General features: G+C 44.2%; 1 protein-coding gene across 6 annotated transcripts in view; it reads left to right on the plus strand.

Annotated features, from left to right (window-relative positions):
- ulk4 (unc-51 like kinase 4) overlaps positions 1-26,425 on the plus strand; it is a 755,583-nt gene extending 729,158 nt beyond the window's left edge. For 5 of the 6 annotated variants that reach the window (XM_063070087.1, XM_063070093.1, XM_063070092.1 and 2 more), the window contains exons 36-38: positions 10,130-10,218; positions 14,656-14,700; positions 25,617-26,425. In XM_063070087.1, coding sequence (XP_062926157.1) covers positions 10,130-10,218; positions 14,656-14,700; positions 25,617-25,680 — 198 coding nt within the window. In that variant the 3' untranslated portion in view covers positions 25,681-26,425. The remainder of the gene's footprint in view (positions 1-10,129; positions 10,219-14,655; positions 14,701-25,616) is intronic. The other variant, XM_063070088.1, reaches the window with a different exon arrangement.

Below are 26,425 nucleotides of genomic sequence, written 5' to 3' on the forward strand. Positions count from 1 at the left end.
CAAGGAAGAATGGGCGAAAATCCCCCAAACAAGAATTGAAAGACTCTTAGCTGGCTACAGAAACTGTTTACAAGCTGTGATACTTGCCAAAGGGGTGTTACTAAGTACTGACTATGCAGGGTGCCTAAATTTTTACTTCAGGCCCTTTTCCTTTTTTGTTGTTTTGAAAATGTAAGAGATGGAAATAAAAAAGTAATCTTGCTTAAAATATTAAAGAAATGTGTCATCTTTAACTTTGTGCATTTTGGAAATTAGGTCATCTTTTACTCGCTTAGCTATTCACAGTAACAGAAATTTTGACTGGGGTGCCCAAACTTTTGCAAGCCACTGTATATCTCTCTGCAGACTTTCTGTATCCTCTGCACAATTTGCTTTTCCACTCAATTTAGAGTCAACAGCAAATTTAGATACACTGCACCCAGTTCCCTCTTCCAGATCATTAATATATATTGTAAACAGTTCCAGACCCAGCACCGAGCTGTGGCACACTGCTCACCACTAATTTCCAACCAGAGAAACATCCATGTATCCCAACCCATCTTTTTCTTCTGGTTAACCAATCCTTTATCCATGCTAATACATCACCCCCGATTCTATGCATCCTTATCTTATGGACAAGTCTTTTATGTGGCACCTTATCAAATGCCTTCTGGAAATCCAGGTAAGTAATGTCCAGCTGTTCCCCTTTATTCAATGTGCTTGTTATATCCTCGAAGAATTTTTGTCAAACAAAATCTACCTCTGATGAATCTACGCTGCATGATGGATCCATTTCTTTCCAGGTACCTCACTATTTCTTCCTTAATGATATCTTCAAGCATTTTTCCAATTACAGATATTAAACTAACTGGCCGATAGTTACCTGCCTTTTCCGTACATCCCTTTTTGAACACTGGCATGTCATTTGCCATCTTCCAATCTGCCAGGACCTGACCAGAGTCCGGAGAATTTTTGTAAATTATCATCAAAGTCTCAACTACAACTCCTGCCATTTCTTTCAGTACCCTGGGATGCATTCCATTAGGACCAGGGGACTTGTCTATCTTTAGGTCCACAAGTTTGCTCAGCAGTACCTCTTTAGTGATCGCTATTGTATCCAGGTCCTCACCTCCCATCGCATCCATATCATCTCTCTTCGGCATGTTAGACATGTCCTCCACCATGAAAACCAACTCAAAATTGTCATTCAAAGACTCGGCTATTTCCTCATTACCCAGTATCAATTCCCCCTTCTTGTCCTTCAAAGTACCTACATTCACTTTGGCCACTCTTTCCTGCTTTGTATAATTATAAAAACTTTGACTATCCGTTTTTATATTTTGTGCTAGTTTATTTTCATAATCTATCTTCCCTTTCTTTATTGCCCACTTCATGGTTCTTTGTTGCTTTTTAAAATTTTCCTAATCTTTCAATTTCCCACTATTCTTGGTGACTTTATACACACGAGCTTTTAGTTTGATGTCTTCCTTTATTTCCTTAGTTATCCATGGCTGATTCTCCCCACCCTTACTGTCCTTGCTTTTAACTGGAATATAATTTTGTTGAGCACCGTGAAAAATCTCTTTGAAAGTCTTGCACTGTTCCTCAACCATCCCACCATCTAGCCTGTGTTCCCAGTTTAGCCTATCCAACTCTTCGCTCATCCCATTGTAGTCTCCCTTGTTTAGGCATAATACACTGGTTTTGCACCCTCCATTTGTATGACAAACTCAGTTATACTGTGATCACTCTTTCCAAGAGGATCCCTAACTACAAAATTGCTAATTGTACCTGTCTCATTGCACAAGACCAGATCCAAGATAGCATGTCTTCTTGTCGGTTCAGTAACATGCTGTTCAAGAAAACTATCATGTATGCATTCTATGAAGTCCTCCTCAAGACTGCCTCGACCAACTTGATTCACCCAATCTATGTGCAAGTTAAAGATCTGTCAGTGGTGTTTGTGGATTTAGCGAAGGCCTTTGACTCAGTGGGCCATAAGCTGATCCAGACGGCACTAGCAAGAGTGGGGACACCACAGCGGTTCAGAAAGCTAGTCGAAGACCTACACACCAACACAACATCGGTGGTGGAGGTCGGCGAGGAACGGACTGACAAAAATTGCTGTGAGAAAAGGGGTCAAACAAGGAGACCCCATGTCACCAGTGCTCTTTAACGTTGCCATGGAGCCGCTGATAAGCACACTGGAAAGAGACGGGAGAGGAGTGGAAGTGGAAGTGGGAGCAGGGGTCAGGTGCACGACACTGGTATTTGCGGATGATATAGCACTCCTAAGCAGCTCCTATGAAGGGATGGTGGAAAACCTGGAGATCCTGAACAGGTTCTGCAGGGCAACCGGACTTGAAGTGAATGTGAGAAAGATGAAGGGTTTTTACTGTGAATGTAAAAGGAAGACCTACTTGTACAACGCGAAGGAGGAATGGAGCCTGGAGGGGAAGGACATACAGTTTGTCCCACCGGGAGATATTGAAAAGTACCTCGGGGCGAAGATAGACCCGTGGTGTGGTATTAGAGATGACAGATGGAACGACAAATTGGATAAGTGGTTCCACAGTCTGAAGGCAGCAAAGCTCAAGCCACTACAGAAGATTGAGCTCCCGAGGACGTTTATGATTTTAAGGATCTACTACCATCTGACCCTCATTGAAGCGTCGCAGAACACTCAGGGATCTGGACTGGCTGATCAGGACAACGGCAAAGGAGATCCTCCACCTACCCCAGGATACAGCAGGTGGAATACTGTATGCCCGGAATAAGGACGGAAGGGTGTGCCTGCCGAAGCTGGAGGCACTGATTCCGATAGCCGTAGTCAGGAAGAGGCTGGTGTTGGAGCTCTCGGAGGACAGGATTATCAAAGCATCGTTCACCATGGCCAACGAGGACAACCAGGCTAAAATCAGGAGTCTGGCTAGTCTCGAGGTGCTGAGAGTCTGACAAGGTGGACGGACGGAGAGCTCCTGGTGGAGGTTACGACGTCTTTGGGGAGATGATGGAAGAGGAGGTGAGAGGGCCATCCAATTTCGAGTTAGACTGGCGGACGGCGAATTCGACAAATGGGCCCAGCTAACTATACAGGGATAAGGAATCAGAGACTTCAGGAATAATGAGCCGTCCAATTGGTGGCTGCAGAATCACGAAGGCTGGAAGGGCTACCAGATACTGGATGCTTTGCTGCTGAGATGTGGACAGTATCCAAAACGGTGTACAAGGAATAAAGGGGACAAAGAACGAGTGAAAACCTGCAGGAGATGTGGTGTGGCCAATGAGACCCTGGCCCACATCTCCAGGAGATGCGTGGAGGTGAAAAGGAGCCGGATTAAGAGGCACAACAAGGTGGCGGAAAGGTTGAAGGACAAGGTCTGTAAGCATGGATGGGATGCGCATGTCGAACCTCATATTAGAACAGAGGACGGATCGTTATGGAAGCCGGACCTGATCTTTGTGAAGAAAGGGAAAGTGGTTGTAGTAGACATTACCAATAGATATGAGGACAACCATCAGTCCCTAGAAAGAGCGTGGAAGGAGAAGGAGGGAAAGTACAAACAACTCACACACCAGATAGGAGAACTTACAGGTGCAGAATCAGTGGAGTACTTTGGTTTCGTTGTTGGAGCGAGGGGTCTCTGGTCAGAAGAAAATGAAAGGTTGCTGAACTTCATCAGCTCGAAGGGGTCCAAGACGTTTGCGAGGCAGATTTGCAGTCTAACGATCTGGCTGACAATCAACATCTTACAAACATTCATGGACGGATAGAGGAAATGGGCAACAGTCAGGTAAGGAACACAGTGTGACTGCTTGCCATGAGAGGGTGCCATAACTTCCTGGTGTATCTTGGCTTGTCTGGGTACGATCAGAGAAGATAGGCACATAGAGTAAAATTCACCACAATGGCACATTACTGTGTTTTTAGTCATGGTGCATGTCAAATGGTCTTTACAAAGCTCACGTTCTGCTTTAAAAGCAAATCAGAAGCTTCACATCCCCCATTGTCAACCCTTGGGAGAGGACAATCAAGACAAATCTGATAGCCCATTCCCCGCTGAGGGTAGGTAGGGACCATGCATTTATTCTGTGGACCTGACACTTAAAGCCACGAAATGTACACTTAATCAGCTTCTGGCTGATGTGTATTTAATAGCCAAATGCCTCGTCATCTAATTAGTGACGCGCATGAATGGATGAACGAGATTCCCACTGTCCCTACTTACCATCTAGCGAAACCACAGCCAAGGGAACGGGCTTGGCAGAATCAGCGGGGAAAGAAGACCCTGTTGAGCTTGACTCTAGTCTGGCACTGTGAAGAGACATGAGAGGCGTAGAATAAGTGGGAGGCCCTCCGGGGCTGCCAGTGAAATACGATAACTGCTGTTCCATTCTTACATGCCTCAGATGTGTCCAGGTTATTGCTTGTTACTATTAGGTGGCCTATAGACAACTCCCACCAGTGATTTTTTTCCCTTTACTATTCCTAATCTCTACCCAGATGGATTCAACATTCTGCTCCTTAGCTCTTACGTCGTCTCTCACTTTCGCTCTGATCTCACCCTTAATTGAGCACTACCCAGCTCCCTTACCTCCTGCCTATCCTTCCGTATTACCTGATATCCTTGGATATTTAATTCCCAATCCTCTCCACACTGCAACCAATTTTCTATAATGGCCACAAAATCATACCACTTTATACTGATTTGTGCCACAAGTTCATTGACCTTGTTACAAATACTACGGGCATTCAGATGAAGTGCTCTTCCACTCATTCTGCCTTTAAAATCTAGTAACCTTTGTCTCTTTTGCACTCCACCCTTACTTTTCTCTTTTTTAACTTTTGCTTTTACTTTCTCTTATCCACACTTTTCTTTTTTACTTTATCCATACTTCTCCAATCTGTTGAACCACCCCCTTATTATTTAGTTTAAAGCCTTATCCACAACCCTAGTTAAGTGATTCGCCAGGATCCAGGTCCCATCATAGTTCAGATGGAGCCCGTCCCAGTGGAACAAGTCCCTCCTTCTCCAGTACTAGTGCCAGTTCCCCATGAATTCAAACCCACTTCTCCCACACCAATCCTCGAGCCACACATTTAACTCTCTAATCTTCTTAAACCTGTGCCAATTTGCATGTGACTCAGGTAATAATCCAGAGATCACCACCATTTTTTGTTCTGCTTTTTAATTTAGTCCATAGCTGCTCAAATTCCCTCAGCAGAACCTCTTTCCTCGTCCTACCTATGTCGTGGATACCCCATGGACCACAACAACTGGATCTTTCCCCTCTCATGGCAAATTCTTCTGCAGGTCAGATGAGATGTCCCTAATCTGGGCACCAGGCAGGCAGCACAGTCTCTGGGACACTCTATCCCTGCAACAGAGAACTTTGTCTACTCCCCAATTACCACTACGTTTCTATTCTCTCCCCACCCCCACCCCCTTGAATGGCTCCCTGTACCATGGTGCCACAGTTCGGTTGCTCATCCTTCCTACAGCCCCCACTGTCACCCTCACAGGGAGCAATAATCTCAAATCTGTTGGGCAAAATCAAGGGGTGAGGCTCCTCCAATACTGTCTCCTGGATCCCACTACCTGCTTCACTTGCAGTCACACCCTCTTGTCTCTGACCACAGACCGAATTTGAGGCAGCTAATCTAATGCCTACCTCCTGAAACAGAGAATCCAGGTAACTCTCCCCCTCCCTGATGTGTTGTGGTGTTTGAAGCTCAGATTCCAGGTCATCAATGTTGAGCCTGAGTTCCTCAAGCAGCCAACACTTCCTGCAGATGTGGTCACTAGGAACCACAATGAGTCCACCAGCTCCCACATCATGCCCTCTCTTTTGCTTTTGACTTCCAGTAAACTTTTCACGTTTCACCCTTAACCCATGAACTCTAGTTGTAATCCCACCCAACCTCAGGGGTATAGCCAGGGTAAATGCAAGAAGGCTTTTTCCACTATCAAATAACCTCTCAGTCTTCTATGTTCCAAGAAATAAAGCCCTAACCTAAACAATCTTTTCTTATAAATCAGGTCCTGCAGACCAGGCAACATCCTTGTAAATTTCTCTGTACTCTTTCAACCTTATTTACATCTATCTTGGAGGTGGGTTACCAAAATTGCACACAATACTCCAAATTAGGCCTTACCAGTATCTTTTACAACTTCCACATAACATCCCATTTCCTATACCCAATACTTTGATTTATGAAGGCCAATATGCCAAGAACTTTCTTTACAACCCTGTCAGGCTCTAACACCACTTTCAACGAATTATGTGCCTGTATTTCCAGATTTCTGTGTTCTACCACACTCCTCAGTGCCCTATCATTCACTGTGTAAGACCTACCCTGGTTAGTCCCACTGAAATGAAGTGTAGCACCTCACACCTGTCTGCAATTCTATCTCCCATTTTTCAGCTCATTTGTTCAGCTGATCCAGATCCTGCTGCAAGCTATGATAGTCTTCCTCGCTGTTCACTGCACCTTGTTCTTGCTGGCATCTACAAATTTTCTGATCCCGTTAATCACATTATCATCCAGATCGTTGATATAGATGACAAACAACAACAGATCCAGAATTGATCTCTGCAGCACTCCGCTGGTCACAGGCCTCTGTTCACAGAGGCAACCATCTACAACCACCCTTTGGCTTCTCCTACAAAGCTAATGTCTAATCCAATTTATTACCAGCATGTAGGTGGTAATAAATTTATTACCAATTTATTACCAGCATGTGGGCAACATCCACTGACTTGCCTTCATCTACTTTCCTGGAAACTTCCTCGAAAAGCTCTGTAAGATTGGTAAGACACAATCTATCAAGCATGAAGCCATGCTGACTATCCTTAATCAGTCTGTATCTATCCAAATACTCACATACCTTCCAATAATTTTCCCACTACTGATGTCAGGCTCACCGGCCTAAAATTTGCTGGTCTATTTTTCGAGCCTTTCTTAAACAGTGGGACATCGTTGACCATCTTCCAGTCCTCCAGCACTTCACCTGTCGCTAAGGATGATTTAAATATTACTGCTAGGGCCCCCGTAATTTCTGCACTTGCCTCCCACAGGGTCCAAGGGTTCACCTTGTCAGGCCCTGGGGATTTATGCACCCTGATTTGCCTCAAGACAGCAAACACCTCCTCCTCTCTAATCTGTAAAGAGTCGATGAAGTTGATGCCATTTTGCCTTACTTCTGTAGACTCTGTGTATGTCTCCTGAGTAAATGCAGCTTCTGCATCTGTATGAAGATCTCACTCATCTCTTTTGGCTCCAAACATGGATTAACATTCTGATCTTCCAGAGAACCAATTTTGGTCTTTGCAATCATTTTGCTCTTAACATATGTGTAGATTCCCTGAGGATTGTCCTTCATCATCTCTGCTAAGGTGACCTCATGCCTTCTTTTAGCCCTCCTGATTTCTTTCTTAAGCATTCTCTTGAATTTCTTGTACTGCATAAATACCTCATTTGTTCCTACCTGCCCGTACTTTCTATGCACCTCCTATTTTTTTCTTCTTAATATCTCTTGAAAACCAAGCTTCCCGACACCTGTTATCTTTAGCTTTTTTTTTCCTGACAGGCACACAAAGCTTCATGCTCTCAAAATTTCACTTTTAAAGGCCTCGCACTTTCCAAGCTCACATTTGCCAGAAAACAGGCCATGTCCCAATCCACACTTGCCAAATCTTTGCTGATACCATCAAAATTGGCCTTTCTCCAACTTAAAAATCGCAACCTGCTTATCAGACCTATCTTTTTGCATATTTACTTTGAAACTAATGGCATTGTGATCACTAGAAAGGTTCAAAAGACGAGGTAATGATAGAGATCTAGAAGAATATAAGTCTAGCAGGAAGGAGCTTAAGAATGAAATTAGGAGAACCAGAAGGGGTCATGAGAAGGCCTTGGCGGACAGGATTCAGGAAAACCCCAAGGCATTCTACAAGTTTGTGAAGAGCAAGAGGATAAGATGTGAAAGAGTAGGACCAATCAAGTGTGACAGTTGAAAAGTGTGTATGGAACCGGAGGAGACAGCAAAGATACTTAATGAATACTTTGCTTCAGTATTCACTACAGAAAAGGACCTTGGTTATTGTAGGGATGAATTACAGTGGACTGAAAAGCTTGAGCAAGTAGGTATTAAAAAAGAGGATGTACTGGAGCTTTTGGAAAGCATCAAGTTGGATAAGTCACCAGGACCAGACAAGATGTACCCCAGGCTACTGTGGGAGGCAAGGGAGGAGATTGCTGAGTCTCTGGCGATGATCTTTGCATCATTAGTGAGGACGGGAGAGATTCCGGGGGATTGGAGTGTTGCGGCTGTTGTTCCCTTATTCAAGAAAAGGGATAGAGATAGCCCAGGACATTATAGACCAGTGAGTCTTACTTCAGTGGTTGGTAAGTTAATGGAGAAGACCCTGAGAGGCAGGATTTTTGAACATTTGGAGAGGGATAATATGATTAGGAATAGTCAGCATGGCTTTGTGAAAGGCAGGTTGTGTCTTACGAGCCTGATGGAATTTTTTGAGGATGTAACTAAACACATTGATGAAGGTAGAGCCGTAGATGTAGTGTTTTTTGGATTTTAGCAAGGCATTTGATAAGGTACCCCATGCAAAGCTTATTGAGAAAGTAAGGTGGCATAGGATCCAAGGGGACATTGCTTTTTGGATCCAGAACTGGCTTGCCCACAGAAGGCAAAGAGTGGTTGTAGATGGGTCATATTCTGCATGGAGGTCGGTGACCAGTGGTGTGCCTTAGGGATCTGTTCTGGGACCCCTGCTCTTCGTGATTTTTATAAATGACCTGGATGAAGAAGTGGAGGGATGAGTTAGTAAATTTGCTGATGGCATAAAGGTTGGGAGTGTTGTGGATAGTGTGGAGGGCTGTCAGAGGTTACAGCGGGGCATTGATAGGATGTAAACTGGGCTAAGAGGTGGCAGATGGTGTTCAACCCAGATAAGTGTGAGGTGGTTTATTTTGGTAGGTTAAATATGATGGCAGAATATAGTATTAATGGCAAGACTCTTGGCAGTGTGGAGGATCAGAGTGATCCTGGGGTCCGAGTCCATAGGACACTCAAAGCTGCTGCGCAGGTTGACTCTGTGGTTAAGAAAGCATACGGTGCATTGGCCTTCATCAATCGTGGGATTGAGTTTAGGAGCCGAGAGGTAATGTTGCAGCTATATAGGACCCTGGTCAGACCCCACTTGGAGTACTGTGCTCAGTTGTGGTCGCCTCACTACAGGAAGGATATGGAAACCATAGAAAGGGTGCAGAGGAGATTTACAAGGATGTTGCCTGGATTGGGGAGCATGCCTTATGAGAATAGGTTGAGTGAACTCAGCCTTTTCTCCTTGGAGCGATGGAGGATGAGAGGTGACCTGATAGAGGTGTATAAGATGAGAGGCATTGATCGTGTAGATAGTCAGAGGCTTTTTCCCAGGGCTGAAACGGCTAGCATGAGATACATTCAAGGTGCTTGGAAGTAGGTAAAAGGAGAAGTCGGGGTTAAGTTTTTTTACACAGAGAGTGGTGAGTACATGGAATGGGCTGCTAGCGACGGTGGTGGAGGCGGATATGATAGGGTCCTTTAGGAGACTCCTCGATAGGTACATGGAGCTTAGAAAAATAGAGCACAATGGGTAACCCTAGGTAATTTCTCAGGTAAGAACATGTCGGGTACAGCTTTGCAGGCCGATGGGCCTGTATTGTGCTGTTGGTTTTCTATGTTTCTAGATGCAAAGTGCTCACCTAAACAAACCTCTGTCACCAGCCTTGTCTCATTCCCCAACAGCAGATCAAGTACTGATCACTCTCTCATTGGAACTTCTATGTACTGATTAAGAAAACTTCCCTGAATACATCTGACAAACTCTATCCCATCTAGTCCTTTTATAGTATGAGAGTCCAAGTCAATATATGGAAAGTTAAAATCTTCTACTATAACAACTGCTATAACCTACTAGATGTGGATAGTATTAAAATCATTTTGGACTTTTTCTTTCCCCTTCATTGAAATTCCAGCAAGGAAGTGGTGTCCCAGCAGTTTCTTATCTCACATAAATGGATTCATATTATCAGTGAACGCTCTCCCATTCATTTGGCAAATGTTGTTTTCCTGTTTTTGTTACTCAGGTGATGTCCAGTGAAAGACATGGAGAAGGCATCAGAAGTGAAGGAGACGTTCTTGTTGAAATCCTTAAAAGACTGGCTCATGGTGCCAGGTGAGGCCCCTGAGGTTTAAGGAATTTACAAACCCTTGAATGAGTATCCGTCTTCTGTTTAATGTACCAGATTCATACTCGAGTCTGTTGAAGTGTCTTGGTTCTGGGTAAGACTATACAAGATCCAGCCTGCAGCTTTTTACTGAGACTGACTTTGATTAATTGCAGCAGGAAGTCAGTGTTAACTGCACGATGAAAGCTTCCCAAAGCTTGTGCTTTCATTCGTAGCCAGTTGCAGGTTTCCTGATTGCTACTTCTGAATAGAACTTGTACCATTTCAAACTGAACAATTTTTGAAGTACTAGAAGGGCATGAAAATTCTTCAAACCCACATGTGTCTTTGACAAAGGTAGTGTTTATATGTTTAACAACAAATAATAGCATAGATCATTAGATATAGCACAGAAACAGTCACCCATTTACAATAATGCTACAATAAACCTATTGTATTCTCCCCACGTATTCTCATAAACTCCCCGTTTCCATCACTAACTGCACGCTAGGAACTAGTTACAGCATCCAATTAATCTATAACCCCTCCCTCACTTGAGTTATGACTGAAAACCAGAATATCCCAATAAGACCCACATGCACTCCAGGATCAAACCAGTGTCTCTGGAGCTGTGAGACAGTGTGTCATCTACAGCCTTGTAGGCTGGGAAGTGCTCAGAGTTGCCCTGTTATAGGGAGGATATGGAGGCATGGGAATGGGTGCGGAAGAGGTTAAACAGGATGCTGCCTGGATTAGAAGGCATGTGATAAAAGGAGAGGCTGGACTATCTAGGGTTATTTACTCTAGAATGATGGAGGCTGAAGGGAGACCTGAAAAAATTATGACATGGATCAGTAGAACGGACAGCCAGTATCTTTTCCCCAGGGTCATGGTAGCTTGGTGGTTGGAGTAATGCTATTAAGCTCCAGCCACCTGTGTTCATGGAGATGTACAGAACAGAAGCAGGTCCTTAGCCAATCCAGTCCACGCTGACCCATTTAAACTGTCTATTCCCATCAACCTGCACCGGGACCGTAACCCTTCATAGTCCTGCCATCCATGCACCTATCCAAACTACTCTTAAACGTTGAAATCGAGCTCACATGCTCCACTTGCATGGGCAACTCATTCCACAGTCTCACAACCCTCTGACTGAATTTAATTCATGTTCCCCTTAAATTGTTCTCCCTTCACCCTTAATCATGACCTCTAGTTGTAATCTCACCCAACCTCAGTGGAAAAAGCCTGCTTGCATTTACCCTGCCTATATCTCTATCAAATAACCTCTCAATATTCTACGTTCCAAGAAATAAAGTCCTAACCTTTACAATCTTGCCATATAACTCAGGTCCCCCAGACCTGGCAAACTTCTTGTAAATCTTCTCTGTACTCTTTCAACCTTATTTACATCTTTCCTGTAGGTAGGTGTCCAATTTCCGGCCTATAATTTCCTGGTTTATTTTTAGAGCTTTCTTAAACAGCGGAACAACATTGGCAATCCCCCAATGTTCTGGCATTTCAGCTGTTGCTAAGGGTGATTTAAATATCTCTGCTGGAGCCCCCACAGTTCTGCACTGCCCTCCTTCCTGCATGGTCCAAAGGAATACCTTGTCAGGCTCTGGGAATGTATCCACTCTGATTTGCCTCAAGACAACAAACACTTCTATGTGTTATCTGTAAGGATTCCGTGAAGTTCATGCCATTTTGCCTTACTTCTATAGTCTTCTGAGTAAATACAGGTGCAAAAAATGCATTTAAGATCTCCCCCATCTCTTTTACCTCCAGGCATCGATTACCATACCATCCTGGTCTTCCAGGGGATCAATTTTGTTGATTGCAATCCTTTCGCTTTAATATATCTACAGAATCACTCAGGAATCTCCTTCACCTTGTCTGCTATGGCAACCTCATGCCTTAGTCCTCCCTTAAGTCTTCTTTTGCATTTCTTACACTCCATAAGTACCTCATTTGTTCCTACCTGCCTATACCTGCAATCCACCTCCTTTTTTCTTCTTAACCAGGGCCTCAATATGTCTTGAAAACCAAGGTTCCTCACACCTGTTATTCTTTACCTTTTATTCTGACAGTCACATAAAACTTCGTGCTCTCAAAATTTCACTTTTAAACGCCTCCCACTTACCAAGTGCACCTTTGACAGAAAACAGTCTATCGCAATCCACACCTGCCAGATCCTTTCTGAAACCACCAGAACTGATCTTCCTCCAATTTAGATGACGTGCAATAGGTACAGCGAGTCTATCACATCAGCGGCCTGTTCATTATTCAGAGCAGCCAGCTGGAGTGTTAAAGCAGACGGTGCTCGGGCCAGGAGACAGAGAAGCCAGTACTCGGGCCAGGAGACAGAGAAGCCGGTGCTCGGGCCAGGAGACAGAGAAGCCGGTACTCGGGACAGGAGACAGAGAAGCCGGTACTCGGGCCAGGAGACAGAGAAGCCGGTACTCGGGCCAGGAGACAGAGAAGCCGGTACTCGGGCCAGGAGACAGAGAAGCCGGTACTCGGGACGGGAGACAGAGAAGCCGGTACTCGGGCCGGGAGACAGAGAAGCCGGTACTCGGGCCGGGAGACAGAGAAGCCGGTACTCGGGCCGGGAGACGGAGAAGCCGGTACTCGGGCCGGGAGACGGAGAAGCCGGTACTCGGGCCGGGAGACGGAGAAGCCGGTACTCGGGCCGGGAGACGGAGAAGCCGGTACTCGGGCCGGGAGACGGAGAAGCCGGTACTCGGGCCGGGAGACGGAGAAGCCGGTACTCGGGCCGGGAGACGGAGAAGCCGGTACTCGGGCCGGGAGACGGAGAAGCCGGTACTCGGGCCGGGAGACGGAGAAGCCGGTACTCGGGCCGGGAGACGGAGAAGCCGGTACTCGGGCCGGGAGACGGAGAAGCCGGTACTCGGGCCGGGAGACGGAGAAGCCGGTACTCGGGCCGGGAGACGGAGAAGCCGGTACTCGGTCCGGGAGAGGGAGAAGCCGGTGCTCGGGCCGGGAGAGGGAGAAGCCGGTGCTCGGGCCGGGAGAGGGAGAAGCCGGTGCTCGGGCCGGGAGAGGGAGAAGCCGGTGCTCGGGCCGGGAGAGGGAGAAGCCGGTGCTCGGGCGGGGAGACGGAGAAGCCGGTCCTCGGACTGGAGAAAGTAGGAGCTGACGTGGGTGCAGACAATTATGCTTCCTTCTGTATTGAAGACATCGGAGTTGGTGCGCGAAAGCAGTACAATTTGGACGTTTCTCTTGCCATTGCAAGACCCTGTTGGATATTGATAATGTAAGATGCTGCAGGCCTGTTTCCTTGTTTGGTGGAAGGACAGGCGACGTGGCAGCAGCATGGCCTTGGTTATAGCGAGGACTAGGCCTCGAGCCACAGGCTTACCTGCTTCTGCAGTCCAAGTGAGAAGACACTGGAGGCAATGTAACATCGTGTCCATGCTCATTTGGGAGCTCAGCTCTCCCATCAGTGCTGCTCTCCAGTGTTTGACCAGTATGACAGGCTGGATTGCCAGGAGCTGTACCAACAATCTGCATGTTGCTCAGGGACTTGGACTATGCATGTAATTTCTTGCGTAACAATGTGGGTTTGTTTTCTCTCTCTCACTATTTTGAATGTATTTAATTTGATTTATACACATTAAGTACCTCCTGTACCAAATAAAGTGGCCACTGAGTGTATGTTTGTGATCTTCTGCTGCTGTAGCCCATCCACTTCAAGGTTCAACATTTTGTGCATTCAGAGACGCTCCTCTGAACACCACTTTTGTAACGTGTTTATTTGAGTTACTATCGCCCTCCTGCTGACTTAAACCAGTCTGGCCATTCTTCTCTGACCACTCTCATTAAAAAGATGTTTTCACCCACAGAACTGATGCTCACTGGATTTTCTTTTTGTTTCTCGCACCATTTTCTGTAAATTCCGGAACTGTTGTGTGTGAAAATCCCAGAAGATCAGCTGTTTCTAAGATACTCAAACCACCCCATCTGGCACCAACAACCATTCCACGGTCAAAGTTACTTAGAACACATTTCTTCCCCATTCTGATGTTTGGTCTGAACAACTGAACCTCTTGGGCATATCTGCATGTTTTTATGCATTGAATCGCTGCCACACAATTGGGTGGTTAGATATTTGCATTAATGAGCAGATGTACAGGTATGTTTTTCTCAATAGGGGGCAATCAGTGCAAAAGGTTGTTCGTTGGTGATGCGGAGCGAGATTTAAAAGAGCTCAGGCCCTTTTTGGCTTTTATCTTGGCAGGCAGTCAACAGCGCGAGAGGTCGATCATTGGCAATGCAGTGCGAAGTTTAAAAAGAGCTCAAGTGCTTTTCAGCTTTTTACCCCTCAGTGGGCAGCAACGCGGGACTAATAAAAAGAAAGGGGGTGTAGGTGGGGCGGCCATTGGTGGAGTGGGGCATTCTTAGATTGATCTGGTTTGGCTCAACAGGTTTATACAAGAACAGGCTTGGGCACGCACAGACGGAGGTTCTGAGTAAGTAAGAATGTTCCTAGTAAGTTTTTCTTTTATCTCTATCAGTACATAGCTAGTATGCTGAAAATAGATCAGAAGATAGTGGTATGTTACTTGTATGAGATGTGGGAAATTTGGAAGACCTCCAGTCTCCCTGCTAATTACATCTGCATGAAGTGCATCGAGCTGCAGCTCCATAGGGACTGTGTTAAGGAACTGGACCTGTAGTTCAATGATCTTCAGCTCATATGGAAGAATGAGGAGATAGGAGCTACAGGGAGGTAGTTACCCATAATTCAGGTCAAGTCAAGTCACTTTTGTCATTTCAACCATAACTGGTGGTACAGAACATAGTAAAAATGAGACGTTTTCCAGGACCATGTTGCTACATGAAACAATACAAAAACTTCACTGAACTACGTAAAACAACACACAACTACACTAGACTACAGACCTACCCAGGACTGCATAAAGTGCACAAAACAGTGCAGGCACTACAATAAATAATAAACAAGACAATAGGCACAGTAGAGGGTATATTAGGTTGGTGTCAAGCTAGGCTCTGGGTATTGAGGAGTCTGATGGCTTGGGGGGAAGAAACTGTTACATAGTCTGGTCACGAGAGCCCGAATGCTTCGGTGCCTTTATCCAGATGGCAGAAGGGAGAAGAGTTTATATGAAGAGTGCGTGGGGTCCGTCAGTATGACAGTGGAGTAAAGTGGATTACAGAGGTGTGGGAGAAGAGCTGACCAAGGTTGATTGCAAGGGGACACTAGCAGGGATGACGGCAGAACAGCAATGGCTGGAGTTTCTGGGGGAATTTGGAAGTGCAGGAAAGATACATCCCAAAGATGAAGAATTATTCTAAACATAGGATGAGGCAATCATGGCTGACAAGGGAAATCAAAGACAACATAAAAGCAAAAGGGAGGGCAGATAACAAGTAACGCACACCGAATGCCAGAGAAACTCATCAGGCCAGGCAGCGTCCTTTGAAAAGAGCAACCAGTCGACGTTTCAGGCTGAGACCCTGTTGCTCTTTTCCATGGATGCTGCCTGGCCTGCTGAATTTCCCCAGAATTTTGTGTGTTTTGCTTGGATTTCCAGCATCTGCAGATTTTCTCAAGTTTGCATATAAAAAGTATTTTGTGTCAGGTCTTCACTGTGGAAGACGCAAGCAGAATGCGAGAATTGCGAGAGTGTCAGGGGGCAGAAGTGAGTGGCGTTGCTATTACTAAGGAGAAGGTGCTTGTGAAGGTGAAAAGTCTGAAGGTAGATAAGTCACCTGGACCTGATGGACCACAACCCAGATTCTGCAAGAGGTGGCTGAAGACTTGTGAAAGCTTAGCAGGATAGACAAGGACAGTCAGTGGATGTTGTTTATTTGGATTTTCAGAAGGCCTTTGACAAGGTACTGCACATGAGCCTGCTTAACAAGATAAGAGTCATGATATTATAAGAAAGATGCTAGAGTCAATGGAGGATTGGTTAACTGGCAGGTGGCAAAGAGTTGGAATGAACAGGGTCTTTTCTGGTGACAAGTGGTGTGCCACAGGGGCTGGTGTGGTCTGCTTCTTTTCACATTGTCACTGATTTGAATGAAGGAATTGATGGCAAGTTTGTGGACGATATTAAGACTGGTGGAAGGGCAGATAGTGTTGAGGAAGTGGGGTGTCTGCAGAAGGACTTAAAGACAGACTAGGAGAATGGGCCACGAAGTGTCAGATGGAATATAATGTAAGGAGGTGTATGGTCATGCACTTTGGCAGAAGTAATAAAGGCATGGACTATTACATAAATGGGGAGAAAATTCAAAAATCAGAGGTGCAAAAGGGCTTGGGAATTCTCGTGCAGGATTCTCTAAGGTTAACTTGCAGGTTGAATCAGTGTTAAGGAAGGCAAATGCAATGTTAGCATTTATTTTGAGAAAACCAGAATACAAAAGTACGATATAATACTGAGGATTTATATTGGCCAGACCATACTGAGAGTATTGTGAAAGAATAGAAAAGTAACGATATAATACTGAGGATTTACATTGGCCAGACCATACTTAGAGTATTGTGAGCAGGTTTGGATCCCTTATCTAAGAAAGGGTTGTGCTGGCTTTGGAGAAAGTCCAGAGGAGGTTCATGAGAATGATGCCAGGAATAAAAGGGTTAACATATGAGGAGCATTTGATGGCTCTGGGCCTGTACAAACTGGAGTTTAGAAAAATGGGGGGAGAACACATTGAAACCTATTGAATATTGAAAAGGTCTGGATAGAGTGGGCATGGAGAGGATGTTTCCTATAGTGGGGGAGTCTAGGACTAGATGGCCCAGCCTCAGAATTTCAGAATTGAGGGTCATCCATTTAGAGGTGAGGAAAAATTCTTTAGCTATAGGGTGGTGAATCTGTGGAATTCTATGCCACAGATAGCTGTGAAAGGCAAGTCATTTGGTATATCCAATGCAGAGGTTGGTTGGTTCTTGATTAATGAGGGTGTGCAAGGTTATAAGGAGGAGGCAGGAAAATGAGGGAGATAATATGTCAGCCATTATGAAATTGTGGACCAGACTCAATGGGCCAAATGGCCTACTTCTTCTCCTATGTCTAATGGTATCTAATAAAATGGACACTAAAGGTAAAACACTACGGTATAGTACACAATATTGAGCCAACCTTAAAAGCTACTCTAAAATCAATCTAACCCTTCCCTCCTATATAGCCATGTTTCTGTCATCCATATACCTATCTAAGCATTTCTTCAATGTCCCTAATGTAGCTGCCTCTACCACCACCCCGAGCAGGGCATTTCATCTCTACCACCACCCCTAGCAGAGTATTTCATGCACTCATCTCTGTGTAAAAAAAACTTACCTCTAACATCCCCTCCTGTACTTTCCTCCAATCAGCTTGATATTATTCCCCCTCATATTTGCCATTTCTGCCCTTGTAAAAAGTCCCTGGTTATCTGTTCTGTACTATTATACTGTATATTCTATGACACATTGAAGCAGCATTGTACTACACTACGTGTGGCTAGATTTATAAATCTACGATGAGGCACACTGCAAGTGTAATTCCCAGGTGTGAGCAACAATGCATCAAGTGCACAAACGTGAACCTTGTAGCGTGACCTCCACGCATGGAGCAGCCGCTTTGGACCAAGGTGATGATTTGGGGCAAGTTTGCCCTATAGTGGTAGATGAGTGACATCAGGAGCTGATGCTCAGAAGCCCTCCAGCAATAGAGAAATCAGATCACTCTTCACCTTCTTTAAAGATCTTCTGCAGCTGAAGCCCACCCCAATCACAAGTCAAGTCAAATTTATTTATAAAGCACATTTAAAAACAACCCATGTTGACCAAAGTGCTGTACAAGCCATAAAAGGTAGCTAAAATCACAACTACAAGAAACACAGATATAAACAATAAGGCACACAGCTTATAGGCACAAAATAAACAACACACGAGCCTAGGCACAAGCCAAAAATCAGCCACATCAGGAAGATTCAAACACTAGTGAATAAAGGTAAGTTTTGAGCCTGGACTTAAAAGAGTCAATGGAGGGGGCAGATCTGATAGGGAGGGGAATGCTGTTCCACAGGCTAGGGCAGGGGTGTCAAACTACCGGCCCACGGGCTGCATCCGGCCCGCGGGCTTGTTTGGGGAAAAAGAAGTATATTCACAACCATTTATTATGTATCTGTACAGCAGCCGCTCTCTCTCCCAGCGCTGTCTGTGCCGGCTGCTGTACCGGCAGCTTGTTGTGTGTACTCAGAAAACAATAGGCGGCAGTTAACCACCCGCTCTGCATAAGCTCCTACCACCCTGCACTGAAGACCACTAGGGCCCCACTGCGTTGTCAGACTCAGTATAAACACACAGAGTACTCAGGTAAGTTAACATCTGTAGCAAGGCTGAGACTGTTTGCTGCTGTGGTTCAAAATGCTTTCCAAGAAAAGTTGACATCGAAGGTCAGATATTCAACGATAATTGGAAAGATCGTTTTTCCTTCTGTGAGGTCAACGGCAAACCTGTGTGTCTGATATGCTCACAACAAATGGCTGTGGCGAAAGAGTACAATATCAAACGACACTATGAGATGTCACACGGAGAAAAATATGACAAGAACGCAAAAGGTAAACGAGCTTGAAGCAGTTCTGAAAAAACAGCAATCAGTGTTCACCAAAAGTCGAGAGACTCATGATGTCAAGGCCAGCTATATTATTGCCAACAAAATAGCTGCTACGTCAAAGCCGTACTCAGAGGGGGAATTCATCAAAGCATGCATACTGACGGTGGCTGAGCTGGTGTGCCCTGAGAAGAGACAGGGTTTTGGTAATATCAGCTTGTCAAGAAATACTGTGGCAGATAGAATCGGGGACCTTGCCGGAGATTTGAACAGTCAACTAAAAGACAAAGTGAAGAAATTTATTGCCTTCTCTATTGCAATTGATGAGAGCACCGACCTGACTGATGTAGCTCAAATGGGAGTATTTATTGTGCTCAAACGTTTTTCTTCAATTACGTGCGGAGATTGGACTATTCATGAACGAGAAAGGGAAGCCAGTGGCAGAGTTGGATGACCCAGACTGGCTTCATGATCTTGCTTTTTTGGTGGATATAACAGAGCTCTTAAATGTGCTTAATGTTAACATGCAAGGCCGCAACAAACTTGTTACGGAATGCTATGACAGCATTTGTGCCTTTCAAACTAAATTAGGCCTGTGGGAGATGCAACTATCCCAGAGCAACCCAGCTCATTTCCCCTCTTTGCGGTCTGTACGTGTCGCTCATGGGATTAATGACAATGGACAGGTACAAGGACAAGATATCACGGCTGAAAAGTGGGTTTCAGAATCGTTTCCAAGTCTTCACTCAGCTCAAGAAGGAATTCTCACTATTTTGCTCGCCATTTGCCGTCAACGCAGCATCAGATGTACCAGAGGAACTCCAAATGGAACTAATTGAAATTCAGTGTAATTCGGCTTTGAAATATAAATTTGAGACTGTGGATCTGGACTCATTCTATCAACACCTGGGACTGATGTACCCCAAGATGACAGACTTTGCCTCAAAGATCCTTTGCGTGTTGGGGACAACATATCTCTGTGAGCAGGCATTCTCCATAATGAACATTAACAAATCACAACTGCCCAGAAACTGGTCCCTGATGTTGACAGGCTGGTTAAAGCCAAGAGATGTCAGGTGTCTGGAAGCAGCAAGTGAAAAATGAGTGACACTCTTCAATGCACTGCGACATGTAAACAAAATGCATTATGTAATATTGGGTGTCATAATATTGTGATTCATTCATTTTCTGACTTCTATTATTGTAAGTGTGATCACTTCAATAAAAATTAGAGGCTAACTGTGTTCATTGTCTGAATTTGATTGCTGGAAGCAGGCTAATAAAAATTAGGTGCAGTTGTGTAGCCTACATTTACAATTTCTTTCGTTAGGTCTACATTTGTGTCTGCTAATGTTCGATTTCAAATGGTTTATTAATGGAAAGGGTGTGGCTCCCAAAACAATCTTAGCCAAAATAGCATCGGTTTTTCTCTCTCTCATCACAACTTTCTTGTAGCCTATGACTATAAGTTAATACCAATCATAAAGATAATGCTTGCTAAGCAATCTTCTTCATAAGAAATGAAATTGGTAAAGTGAAACACCTTGTAGTTATAGCAGAGACTGAGACACATGAGAGCAGGTTGAAAAATCAAAGGCAATGAAAACTGTGGGAGCACACGTGCGCGCACAACTGATCCGGCCCGCATGAAGTCGCAGTTTGCTCAATCCGGCCCGTGACCTAAAATGAGTTTGACACCTCTGGTCTAGGGGCTACAACAGCAAAGGCGTGGTCACCCGGAACTTAAATTTAGATTGCGAGACAGCCAGGAGCCCTGAGGGACCTGGAAGTAGAATAAGGGGTTAGAATGTCTGCGATATAGCAGGGAGCTTTATAAACCACCAGGAGAACCTTAAAATCAATCACAAAGCACAGATTCACACCACAGCTTTGCTGCAGTGACATCAGTCATGCATTCCACTTCAACTGAGTTACTGCAACATTTCTAACCACATGCTTATCACTTAAAGAACTCTCTCCACACAGGAATAAAGCTTTCTTTCCTATCCAAGAAAATCATGGTTAATATTTGTACTGGTTCAAAAGACTCTTCTGGATGCACATAAATTCCTTCTGAACCTTTTACATTTCAAATTCCCCAGTTTGAAGAACTTTTGACAACACCCTTCCTTGTTACCACAGTACTGGATTCTGTACTGCTCTCTTTTAGCCCTTCCCCACCCAGCATGTTACTGCTGAAACTCAGGTATCCTGAAAGTTGCCCAGTAGCACTCTTCTTATAACCACATCAGAGTAATTGCACACGTTTCAAATTCACACTGATCAATACTTCAAAGTTTTTTTACCTTAGCAGTCAAACTCCATGTGTTAAAAAGGATAAATTTAGCCTTCCAGTCCTCACACATGTCTTTCAGTGCCTATAAGAAGTACTCACTCCCTTGGGAGTTTTCATGTTTTATTGTTTTACAACATTGAATCTCAGTGGATTTAATTTGGCTTTTTTGACTCTGATCAACAGAAGAGACTCTTCCGTGGCAAAGTGAAAACAAATGTCTACAAATTGGTCAGAATTTATTACAATTACTAAACACAAAATAATTGATTGCATAATTACTCACCTCTTCAAGTTAGTATTTAGAAAATGCACCTTTGGCAACAATTGCAGCCTTGAGTCTTTGTGCATAGGTCTCTAGCAGCTTCGCACATCTGGACACTGCAATTTGTCCCCATTCTTCTTTACAAAACTGCTGAAGCTCTGTCAGATTGCATGGGGACCATGAGTGAACAGCCCTTTTCAAATCCAGCCACAAATTCTCGATTGGATTGAGGTCTGGACTCTGACTCAGCCACGCCAGGACATGAACTTTGTTGTTTTTAAGCCAATCCCTGTGTAGCTTTGGCTTTATGCTCAGAGTTACTGTCCATGTCGCAATTTTCTTTTAGACTGCATCAGGGTTTCCCCTGTATTTTGTGACATTTATTTTACCCTCTACCTTCACAAGCCTTCCCGGGCCTGCTGCAGTGAAGCATCCCCACAGCATGATGCAGCCACCACCATGCTTCACGGTAGGGACGGTGCGTTTTTGATGATGTGTGGTGCTTGGCTTATGCCAAACATAACATTTAGTCTGATGGCCAAAAAGCTCAATTTTGGTTTTATAAGACAATAGAACCTTCTTCGAGCTGACTTCAGAGTCTCCTACATGCCTTCTGGCTAATTCTAGCCAAGATTTCATGTGTGTTTTTTTTCAACATTGGCTTTCTCTTTGCCACTCTTCCATAAAGCTGAGATTGGTGAAGCACCCAGGCAACAGTTGTTGTATGCATAGACTCTCCCATCTCAGCCACTGAAGCTTGTAACTCCTCCAGAGCTGTCATGGATCTGTTGTTGGCCTCCCTCACTAGTCCCCTTCTTGTACAGTCACCCAGTTTTTGAGAACAGCCTGCTCCAGGCAGATTTACAGCTGTGCCATATTCTTTCCATTTCTTGATGGTTGACTTAACTGTACTCGAAGCGATATTCAGTGACTTAGAAATTTTCATGCATCCATCTCCTGGCTTGTGCTTTTCAATAACCTTTTCATAGAGTTGCTTGGACTGTTCTTTTGTCTTCATAGTGTAGTTTTTGCCAGGATACTGACTCACCAGCAGTTGAACCTTCCAGATACAGGTGTATTTTTACTACAATCAATTGAAACACTGTGACTGCACACATCTCCACTCTATTTAACTAATTATGTGACTTCTAAAACCAATTAACTGCACCAGTGGTGATTTGGTGTGTCGTATTAAAAAGGGTTAATACTTATGAAATCAATTATTTTGTGTTTTATATTTGTAATTTAGATCACTTTGCAGAGATCTGTTTTCATTTTGACGTGTGTCTTTTTCTGTTGATCAGCATAAAAAAGCCAAATTCATTCCACTGTGATTCAATGTTACAGAGTCATAGAAAATTACAGTAGAGAAACAGGTCCTTCAGCCTATCTAGTTCATGCCTAACCATTTAAATTGCCTACTCCCATCAACCTGCTCCGTCATCGCCCTCCATGCTCCTCCTATCCAAACTTCCCTTAAACATTGAAATTGCGTTCGCATGCACCACTTGCGCTGGTAGCTCATTCCACACCGTCACAACCCTCGGAGTGAGGAAGTTTCCCTTCATGTTCCCTTAACTCATGACCTCTAGTTGTAGTCCCACCCAACCTCAGTGGAAAAACCTGCCTGAATTTACCCATCTACACCCCTCAATTTTGTATACCTCCATTCCTCAGTCTTCTCTGTTCTAAGAGTATCCTGTTTTCAATGTAAAACAGTAAAACATGAAAACTTTTTATACACTCGGTATATGCCCATGTCTGCTCTGCTTACTGGACTGATTCCATTTTCTTTCTTTATTTGGCTGTACCTCCATGTAGGGCCATCCTGTGTCCTGTTCACCTGCCAAATTAGTTTAAACACTCTGTAAACCTCTCTGCAGGGATGTTGGATCCATTCCAGTTCAGGCAGAACCATCTGGCTTCTAAAAGTCCCACCTCTCTCAGAGACATTCCCGATAATACAAAACTCTATAGCTTTCTCCTACACAACCCATTTAGCCACACATTCATTTCTCTTCCTATTCATATTTACTCACTAACACAGGTAGTCCAGAGGCTGCAACCTTACAGGCCCTGCTCTATAGTTTGTGACCCAGCTCTCTGAACCCACATCACAGGCCTCGTCTCTCTTCTCACTGATGTCATCAGTACCAATGTGGATGACAACATCTGGTTGTTTACCTTTCCCTAGGACTGTTTTATGACATCCGTAACCCAGGTTCCATCGGCCTTGGTTCACATCCATGGCCACAGAAGTCTACTCCCCTTATTATCAGGCCTCCCTACTGGTCCCTTGTACTCTTGCTCCTTCCCCTTATATATTTGAGCCACCCACAGTGCTGTAATCTTGGTTTTCTTTCTGTCCTCCAGCTGCCTCTGGGAATGCCTTTAAAAGTGACCACCTCCATGGGAGCTTCAGCCTCACAGAGGCATTGTGGTACATGCAATGGGCACTTACGTTCCAAAGCCTGGCATTCAAACTGGTCAAATTGGAGCAATGCTTTTAATTTAGGAAGGGCCCTTTGAAATGGTAATCCAATCTATTCCCACAATTTGAACTATAAACATGGAAATACCAAGCACCCAATACCAAGACTACCACCAACGTCACACTGCCAATCCAAAGGTCAGTGCTGAGAAGATTCTGTGAGCCTTCCGCACCAAAGCTCCTTGCTCACCAAAGACCACACTCAGAGACCCGTGCACTCGAAGATGCACAGTGCAAAACTACTGCAGTACCACTTTCCTGCAGTGATTCCATATCCCCTGATATCCTAACATCTACTGATGGATGTCTTGAATGCTCAGTGACTGAGCCTCTGCAACTAACTCCCTTGGATAGAACATTGCAAAGATCCATGGCACTCTGGGTGAGAGAATCTTTCCTCTCGTTATCCTGCTGCCTAACCCTTTGAATTTGGTTTTCCTGGTTCTAGACACCTTACCAGCAGAACCTCATCACCGCATCCACTTTTCCTAAAGGATATTGTATCTTTCAGTAAGTTCACTTCACATTCTGCTAAACACATGAGAGTACCAACCCAGCCAGCCTAATCCTTCTTTATGGGATAATCCCCAATTTTCCTTATCTCTATTACACAACATCCCTCCTTAAATAGGGAGACAACCCATGCACACGTGTACACATAGATGTGATGTAGGGTCTTTGCCTGAAATGTTGACAATTCTTTCACACCCTCCGCCGCCCCCTCCCCCCCACCGCCCCGAGATGCTGGTGAACTGCTGAATTCCTTCAGAATTTCATATGTTGATCTGGACCCCAGCACCTGCAGTCTCTTGTGTCTATCTGCCCCACCAGATGATAGAGTCGCTTGTCACCGTTGGTTTCTTTTTGCTCCCCATCCTCCATGTATCGATGAGCTTGCTTTTGGAACTGCTGAGTCTGTCAGTGAACCCCTGCTGTCCCCATCCTCAGAGCAGAGAAAGGGAGAAAGTTGCCTGCTCGAGCTGTTCTTTGATCTGTCTGATGTTCACCTGTTACCTCACAGCAGGCAGTCCCTAGAGCCTCGTGGATCACTGCAACACTACCCCCAAGTCCGCAGCCACAGTCATGAACCACATGAACAGTACTCTAGTTTCTACACTGGGTACAGAAAGACCCATTGATAAAAACAGATGAACTGTTTTTCAGATCTACATGCTCCTGAAAGAAAAGCAAGTTCATAAACATATTGAATATCTAATGAAAGGAAGTACAATAAAGCAATTCATTTCACTGCTGTGGGCAATAAATATGAAGCTTGGTTATGAATGAAACATTGTAACTCTATTTAACAAAAGTCTGTCAGGCCACAGCTTAAAGTTAGCAATTGACTGAGTAGAAAACTGCTGGACAAACTCACCATATTGATGTTGCCTGATCTACTGAGTTTTTCCAGCTTTTTTTTTGCTGCAGTTTCCACTATCTGCGGGATCTTGAGACTCCAGCATATAAAAGCAACTTACAAATTTCACCCACCCCTATAAGTACAAATGTTCCCCAGTTTAATTCCAAAAGACTTTTTTTTAATGTTTTGGACTCTGGCCCTTATTTCTGTGTTCTCCAGCCAGAAGATCGGTCTGCTTTCTATCTATGTGGTGTTTCAGCGGTAAGACAGAGAGGATCAGAGGTGTTATTCAGCTGCCCTACAAACCCAAATCATTGCACTTTCAGATTAATCTCTACAAACCTGTTTAATTCTGTCCTGTGTGATGTGGTTTCAATCATTGACAGCATTTTCTTTGTTCTTATCCTAGTTCTCATGCCGATATTGCCAGTGCATCGTTAGCCTTTGAAATACTGAAGCTCACTGGCCATTGAGCCATTGACCTGCTGCAGGATCTCTGTTCACTTGAGACTCCATAATCACCAAGTACCATCAGCATTCTCACACTCACCGCACCGCAGAACCACTGACAACTCCAGAATCGGTACTCACAGCCGTCAGGACGGAAAGTGAAATAAAAGGAGCGTCTTGATAGAGGAGAGTTACATTCCAATGTCTTGTTCTTTGACTGGTTTTGTCACGGATTCAAGGAAAGCCAAAACAAGCGTGTTTTCTTTAAGCAAACTGAAGTAGAGTTGGAGGGAAGGTACTGTATCAAAAATAATTTAAAACATATTCCTTCTTAAAAACATCTTGCAATCTTCTTTGAAATCATTAAGATACAACTGAAGCTAAAATTCAGCCAACTAAATACAATTACATTAATATACTCAAAATACAATAATATGCATTTTGTAATGCTTGAAGTCAGCAGAATAGAAATATTGAAACCTGGCTTGCATGTTTAGTATGACTGTCCAAAGGCAAATATCTCAGCAATTATTTTTATGTGCTCTTTTGTCAGTCTGTAACAGAGACTTCCATTCTGCTGGAATTGTTCTGGTACTTGAAGAGTTGTGAACTTCTGTTTGGGGATGAATGTTTACTGAAATTTTGCTCTTTTCCAATGCAAATGGATTATCATTAGCATCTTTGGCAGAGAATAAATGTGTATTAATTTGATTGCTGTTGATGCCTCAGTTTTTTGTCTGCTCTGGATCTGGAGTTTATAAATTGATT

Source organism: Mobula hypostoma, chromosome 17 (genome assembly GCF_963921235.1).
Source record: "Mobula hypostoma chromosome 17, sMobHyp1.1, whole genome shotgun sequence".
Lineage (NCBI taxonomy): Eukaryota > Metazoa > Chordata > Chondrichthyes > Myliobatiformes > Myliobatidae > Mobula > Mobula hypostoma.